At 45.5% G+C, this 8,066-nt stretch overlaps 1 protein-coding gene across 1 annotated transcript in view; it reads right to left on the bottom strand.

Annotated features, from left to right (window-relative positions):
• Positions 1-6,595, bottom strand: part of Cerkl (ceramide kinase like) — a 121,860-nt gene extending 115,265 nt beyond the window's left edge. Inside the window, exon 1 of the mRNA XM_045147054.1 lies at positions 6,358-6,595. Within this exon, the coding sequence (XP_045002989.1) occupies positions 6,358-6,595 (238 nt within the window). The remainder of the gene's footprint in view (positions 1-6,357) is intronic.
• Between the last annotated feature and the right edge of the window lie 1,471 nt (positions 6,596-8,066).

Here is an 8,066-nt window from a genome sequence, read left to right as displayed (position 1 = left end):
TACATACTTCTAGACCTAGTCAGATGCATCTGTTTTCTTCTAAAGCTAGGCACATGCATCTCTCTCTTAGTTGATTCTTTGAGACCTAAGCATAGGACTACTTTCTCACTCATTACTAGTAACAAGAGTTTATTACTCTTACTCCCTGCCTATACCTCAGAAATACAGTAGTCCCTCTTATCCATCAGAGTATACCTGACACTATGAATAGTCCTAACCTCAATATATAAGTACTGAAAGACCATGAAAGTTGATATGGTATCAAAGATTGCTATGGAGATTCTATGGGGTAAGTAGTACATACTACATTGGTGTGCTGGGCAAAGGGAAGATTGATTCATGCTCCAGGCAAGACAGAGCAGGATGGCACAAGATTCATCTCCTTACTCAGATCAGCACACAATTTAAAAGTATGAATTATTTACTTCAATATGTTCCATTAATCTTTTCGTGTGTAACTGAAATTCTGGAAAGTGAGTATCTAAATAAGGTGGAACTAGTGCACAATCTCTTAAATACTCTTCTAAAATCACTTTAATATGAATGTGCCATTTGTTTTTATTAGGACAGTCTATGAAAGACACAAATCTTTTCTTTCTTAAAGTGGGTGGTCATAGGGAGAACAGACAATATAAATTACTCATACAAGCACAGAAAGTCAAACACTGAATGTTGTCCCTCATCTGTGGTTCCTAAACTGGAATAGTTTGAGTTGCAGGCAGACAACTCACGGGATAGATAAGAGGGATAGAAGGGCTTGGGAGGGGAGGGGAATGGGAGATCAGAGGTAGATATACACAAAACAAATCCAAACTTAATTGGTACCATAGAAACCTTCCTCCTGGATAGCAGACTAAAAGATATAACCCTCACTAAAAGTGTGGCGGTATTGTCTGGTAAGAAGGCCACTGGAGAGTGTGGAATGAAGCCTAACCCAACAACATTTAGGTCTGGCTTGTAACTCCCAGTATCAGAAATTGGTTACAACCCACATTGCACTGTCGATCTGTTGACTGCAGAGACATACAAGTTCCCCAAAGTAAGACTGGTTCTGTCAAAACACTTGATTACCTGCCTGAGGTAAAAGGTAAGATGCTATTGCTGAAGACTACACATGCTGCTGACACAAAACATTGAGAGATCTGGCTGAATCTGGAAGGAAGCCAGTTCCCAGAAGGTTAGCACATAGAGTGCTAAAACTCACTACATGAGCTGCTAGGGGGAAATAACCAACAATGTTGTGAACAAGCACAGGACACTGCTATACAAAAGCAACCAACATGGCAAGAAGTACACAACTGTGCAATAGTGGCATACAGCCTATCTCTGATTGGCTAAGAAAGCCACTCAGTAGAAAGGAGCCCATAACTGAAACTAGGAACCAAGTCCAAATCCTATGGAGACCAATATTATGGGTGCCAATAAGAAGCAGCCCCTAGTCTTTGTCCAAAAGTGAATCTACACCCATCAAAATCTCTCTAGAGTAATAATGCTTATCCCCTTTAACCTATCCTGATCTCACTCTCCAATGGAGAATCTGTTTTTCTTTTTCAGAAAGCAGTGAGAACCAAGGACAACCAAAAATCTATCAATAAGGCAAGAATAGATAGCTGACTCCCAGGCAGGAGATGAACCACCCCTCACACAGTAGGTAGGGCCCAGGTGAAACCACAGAGGAACTGGGAAATAAGCATACTTCAACAGTGAGCCTGACAGTTTGCACCAGGGCAACAAAATGAACCAAAGCAGAAATCTTGAAACTGTTTAGCACTCAACATTAAAGTAGATTTAAAGCACACCCATTGAAGGCTCAGGGAATTTTGTTGAAGAGGCGATGGAAAGAATGTAAGAGCCACAGGGTAGGAGAGAATATCCAGAGACATTGCTCCCCCCCACACCCACACAAAGACTGACTGCTGTTCTCACAACTCATAGCCTCAACTACATGGTAAACACTAGCAACCCCACTAAGAAGAGCTGTCAGTGGATTGGGGACAAGGAGGAAGGAAATAGTGATACCAACATATGAAGTATCTATCCAAAGTTTCTACTTAATAAAAAAGCTAGATAGTAATGAGTGTATGAGACTATAACATAGTAAATGGAACCAGAAAGTTTGCAAATTTAGAATACTTTTGAATACTGACACGGCATTCTAGTAGGCTTCCCATATAGTCCTTTGTATGTTGAAACAAAGCATTGACTATACATGCAATCCCATGAGCCATGTAAAATAAGCTGCAAGGAATTCCAGTTCTCACCCTGGTTATTATACTATGCCAACATGTAATCCTCAAAAATGGATTCATGTCTGAAATAATGGATCATATAGCCATAATGGGAAACATAAGACCAAGAATTATTCTAAGGAGTAAGAAATGTGGCTGTTCTTGCAGACATCCAAATTTGTGACACTTCTGAAGGAGGTGATGGTGGCTGAGAAAGCATGTATATAGTGAAAATGGACCAAACTCCTTGGGAACACCAAATTTTACAAGCATATAGAAGGAAGTCCCATGGGAGATTGATACACTGGGTGCTGTTGGGGACACAGAAATCAAGAGAGCTGAGCCAAAGTCAAATAAAGCAGAAATCAAACAAAAGAAAGGGCCAAAATTTTTCATTGTTTCAGCCATAGGAAAATTCCTTCTAACCTTTCAACAGAGAAAAGGGAGAAAGCCAAGACTCCCAGGGCTGGGATATAATTCAGAGGTAGTGCAAACAAACAAATTATTCGTTGCTTAGCAAAGCAAGTAAGAAAGGAGGCAGGGCAGCAACTGGAGAGAGAAGCTTAGAGGACCTTAGGGACTGTCAGGATTGGTAAGTGCTGAAGGAAAAGAGCTGATAGAGAAGGAAAGCTATAGTCTAAGAAAGTGGAGACAATTTCTTCCCTAAAGATGAAGAAGTGCAATCCACTGCCCTTGATGGAGGGATGACAAACTCATGCTGTGGCTATGAGAGGGCATTTCACTAACAAAGTGAAATGAAGGTCAACGTCAATGATATGAAAGAACTTTAGGAGGTTCAGTTTCAATAAGGAAACTCTCAGACCATCACCAATGGCAGTAAGTACTTAAGAAAAAAAGAGACAATATGAGGCAAAGTTTTAAATAATTGCAGAAGAAAAGCTTGGGAAAACAGCATATTTTGTATAAAATGAACACTGAACTTCTTTTCTTCAGGCCTGTTTACCTGTGGTATGTTGTCTGGTTCCACTCCTGACAGGTGCTGTCCATTGTTCCCAGAAAATAGCCTTCCACTTCCTGCCTTTTATTCTTTCAATCTTAATTTGTCTCCTACCCCCATGACACATTTAGTGAATTCAAATTCCTACCCTAAATTCAGATCCAGCTGGGACCTTGAATGGTACAGTTTTTGCCAGCATAAAGAACTAAAGATATAAAAGAGGTCACTTTGGATTTAGGGTAGATCTTAAATTTAATCACTTGAGGACATGCGGAGACACTGAATGGAAGAACATGTGACGATACAAAGTTATGTAACCATAAGCCAAAGAATAATAAGTGACATCAAAGCCGAAAGAGGTCAGAAAGGATGCTCTCTTGAAGCCTTCACTGAGATACCAGAACTGAACCCAGGGTCTTACACTCCAAACAAGCACTCTATCACTGAGGTATGCCCAGAATCTCCCTACCTGAAATTATGATTTCTTACTTAACACCACAAGCTCTCCTGAAATACTATGAAGTTCAATATTTTTTTTTCTTTTTTCTCATGTTTTTGGAAGGACTTATACAACAAGATGAAATTCTTATCAAGGCACCACTCTCCAATGATATGAACACATGAAATTCTGAAAGGCAGGGCTCACACCCCATGCATCTTTCTATCACTTTACATAATGGACACTGGCTGCTTCCTGATTCATGAATGAGTGATTAGCAGCATTTGCATCTTTCCTAAAATGCCAAGTTCTCATCAAGGTAAAGGTGCCAGTCATCATGTTAAATCTTTTCATCATCTAGCAAAGTATTTTAGCACCGAATACCAAAACATTTAATTTGTTAAGGGAATAACTGCTAATCAGGTTAATATATTCATTAACTAGATCTAATATACTCTACTGAAAACATTCTCTCTAAAAATGTTAAAAGGCCTCAAACAGACATTCATGTTTTCAGGCATCCAATCTTGACCTACAGGCCCTCTTCCAAGCCTCACTGCTATAGGGAAGGGTAATACGACAATTATTCCAAGTCACCCTTGAACCCAATAAAGAGAACTACAGTCACTATCGTTACACTCATTTATCCTGCCACATGACAATCAATTAGTCATAATTTGGGCTATGATAGCTCTCATAAAATGCATTAGTGTCTTCCATTATTATTCTTGATGTAGAAAATTAAAGAAAGATTACATGGTATTTTATCAATGAAAACAACTAGAGATTTAAAATGGAGTGTGCTTAGGAACATTTTAGATGTGCCATGCAATAATGTCTAATGACTTCATTACCTCAGCCCCACCCTGTCCTGGGGCAGCCAGACACCTGTTACCTCTCCCACCACATCCCACCAGACCATGTTCTCCCGTCTTGGATATAGTTTCACATCTGCAAGGTGACCCCATTTCATTTCTTCCATCACAAGCACCTGAACGAATTCAACATCAGAAAGCAATATATATATATATATATATATATATATATATATATATATATATATATAATCTCATAATAACTCCTCTTTTCCCAATTTATCTAAGTAAAACATCTTTTGGTTTGCTCTATAAATAGAAGTGCTAGGCTTCTGTGGCTCCAACTTTAGAAGCCTAAGGTGGTTTAAATACTAGGTGTTAATTGCAAAGAAAAAGTAGAATGTTCATATGAAGGGGAAGAAAGCCAAAGAGTCGAAGGGCAAAATTAAACATGAAGAACCAGCACTTGCACATCTTAGTGTTATAAAACTGTCAAGATAGCTTTTAAAACTCTATTATCAAGGGTGCTAATTAAACCAATTTTCCCATGATCACCATCCAGTGTACAACAGTCTTTCCTTTCTTCATGTCATCTGTGTGTGTGTGTGTGTGTGTGTGTGTGTGCGTGTGTGTTGGCTCTCCACCAAGAGTTTGTATGCCCTCTCATTTCAATACCTCTTTCTAGATCTATGCAATCTTCATTGTGGCTTAAATGGACTCTTCAAACAGATCTAAACTCTAACTGCAGGTATCTGTATATCATAACTCAAGCTGACTGAAAGGTGAATAGAATAAGTCCATATCCACAAAGCTAGCTTCTTAACTTCAAAGGTTCAGAAAAACACTTCACTGTGAGTTTCAAAATGCAACAATACTAGCAGCAACAGTAGATAAAAGTAGCTCTAGTTAAGTGAACAGCCTCACATATTTTGTGCATGCAGAATTCGCACTCGTAACCAGTGCTGGGTCCCTGAGTAGAGGGTTTCATTCTCAGACAGACTTTTGAACAAGAAACATTCAAACTGATTTTTTTCATTCTCTTACATAAACAATGGCCCACTAAGTCATGTTTTCACCAGGGGAAAGCAATTAGATATTAATTTCATACATTTTTTGGCTAATTAAAACGAGTTTTGAACCACATTCCAAAGTTTCCCACTAAGTCATTTCGAGATTTTATATACATACATACATACATATATATATATATATATATATATATATATATATATATATATAGAGAGAGAGAGAGAGAGAGAGAGAGAGAGAGAGAGAGAGAGAGACACACAGACTAAATATTTCTACTGTGAAGTGTAGCATCATAATATTTTCTAAGGCAAAAAGAATGGTAGAGTCAAGTGAACAGCAATATTGAGATGCAATTTTCTAAAGCCAACCCAAAACCTTCTACACAGGACCTGAGGGAGCTTTGGTACTCCACACAGGGGAGGAACGTGAGGCCTGAATCCCCTGGGACTGCAGGGCACTGGAATTGCAGATTAGAAGTAAAGGGAAGGAGGGCTGGAGTTCACCCCCACGTGCAGGCCTCTCTGGCAAAGGGCGTACTCCGTATGCTGACTTGGACGATACCCTTCAGTAGGCAGGGGCCTGGTGGGTGGCCTTCCAGCATTTGTAATGTCCCGGGGGGAGGGGGGGGTCCTGAGACACGCAAAGGCTGTGTCAGGGCGTCCCAGGACACACCGGGCAGGAAGCGGAAAAGGAGATGGTCGGAGGGCGCAGGCCTGGGACACGGGTTTCACTGCTGGAAAGGATGGAGGGGAGGCGGCAGGACAATGAGGATGCGGCCGAGGAGGAGCCCTGGCGAGGCTGAAGGAGCGGAGGGTGCGCTCGGGGCCCGCGGGCACAGGCAGGAAGCCGACGGCGTGGGGACGGACGGACGGACGGACGGCCACTCACCCGCCGGGCGCTCGGGCCGAATGGGCCGCCACCTCAGGGCGCGCTCGCCCAGCACCACGTCGCAGCTGTCCCGCCCGATCTCGAAGATGCCCCGAAGCAGGACCTGCTCGGCCGCCGCCTCCCACAGCCGCGGGCCCCCGCCGAGCGCCGAGGGCGAGGGGACCGTCTGGAGGGGCGCCCCTTCCTCCCGGCCGCCGTCCAGGACGCCCACCCGGCTCCCGCGTCTGCCCCGGGGCATGGCGAGGGCGAGCCTGGCTGCGCGAGCTGGAGGAGGCGGCGGCGGCCGGGCTCCCGCGGCGTCCCGCGCTGCCACAGCAACGGCTCCTGCCCGGGCCCGGGGGAGGCGGGCGGGGCACCCGGTCAGCCTGGGCCTCCGCCACCCCGCCCCCGCGTGCACGCCTCGGACCGAGGGCTCCCTGCGCGCGCGTGGAGTAGACAGAGGCTCCCTCCTCACGCGTGGAGTGGACAGAGGGCTTCCTGCGCGTGGAATGGGCAGGGGCTCCCTCCGCACGCGTGGAGTGAACAGAGGGCTTCCTGCGCCTGGAGTGGGCAGGGGCTCCCTCCGCAAGCGTGGAGTGGACAGATGGTTCCCTGCGCGTGAACTGGACAGGGGCTCCCTTCGCACACGTGGACAGAGGGTTCCCTGCACGTGAAGTGGACAGGGGCTCCCTCCACACGCGTGGAATGGACAGAGGGTTCCCTGCACGTGAACTGGACAGGGGCTCCCTCCACACGCGTGGAATGGACAGAGGGTTCCCTGCACGTGAACTGCACAGGGGCTCCCTCCACACGCGTGGAATGGACAGAGGGTTCCCTGCGCGTGAAGTGGACAGGGACTCCCTCCACACGCGTGGAATGGACAGAGGGTTCCCTGCGCGTGAAGTGGACAGGGGCTCCCTTCGCACGCGTGTAGTAGACCGAGTGCTCCCTGCGTGTAGTGAACCGACTGCTCCCAGCATGCGTGGAATGGAACGAGTGCTCCCTCCATGCGTGTGAAGTGGACAGAGTGAGTGCTCCCTGCACGCGCGGGAAGTGGATTGAGTGCTGTTGCGCGTGCGTCCTCTCCCCTCCACTCTCCCCCCAGCTAGAAAGCAGCAATTTGCAAACTTGGACTTGCAAATGCACCTCCCAGGAATCTGGCTATTCTGTGACCCTACTGCATACATCTGAATGGAGTTCCAAGCAGGTGCACCAGGCGGCTGGCCTAGGAGACTCTGGGGGTGATGAGTGAAAAAGCTCAGTTTGCCTGTCCATTCTTTCTCTGGGGGCTGGGGGTAGGGGGACTTCCCGGGGAGCAGAGGTGCTGTTTGACCACATGCTCTGGAACATCTCCAAACCCCAGATTTTCATAGACAACTTTGCATTTCAAAGGTAGTGCAAGGTAGTATGAGAGAAAGTGCATCCAGACTGTGGGGTTTTAGGGTTCTTCCTTCCCCAAATCACCTGTTCAGCCTTGTCTTCTGTGACATTGCACGGGAGATGGCAAGCGCCGGCTGTGATGTGGTGGCGCCTGTAGAAGTTCCCTTCTTCTCTTAGGGTTCCGGAAATGAGCTGTGATTGGGAAAGCACGGAATCTGAAGGCCCGCGGTTCTCCGTGGAGACTGCATATTAGAGACGCGGTGGTATGTGCGGGTGGGGAGTGGTGGTGTCAAGGCCCCACTTAAACATAATTAAGTTAGAATCTCTGGGGGCAGAACCTAGACTTGAGG

The sequence above is a fragment of the Jaculus jaculus genome, chromosome 4 (assembly GCF_020740685.1).
Source record: "Jaculus jaculus isolate mJacJac1 chromosome 4, mJacJac1.mat.Y.cur, whole genome shotgun sequence".
Lineage (NCBI taxonomy): Eukaryota > Metazoa > Chordata > Mammalia > Rodentia > Dipodidae > Jaculus > Jaculus jaculus.
The sequence above is the reverse complement of the archived record's forward strand: the minus strand, read 5'-3'. Positions and strand labels throughout refer to the sequence as shown.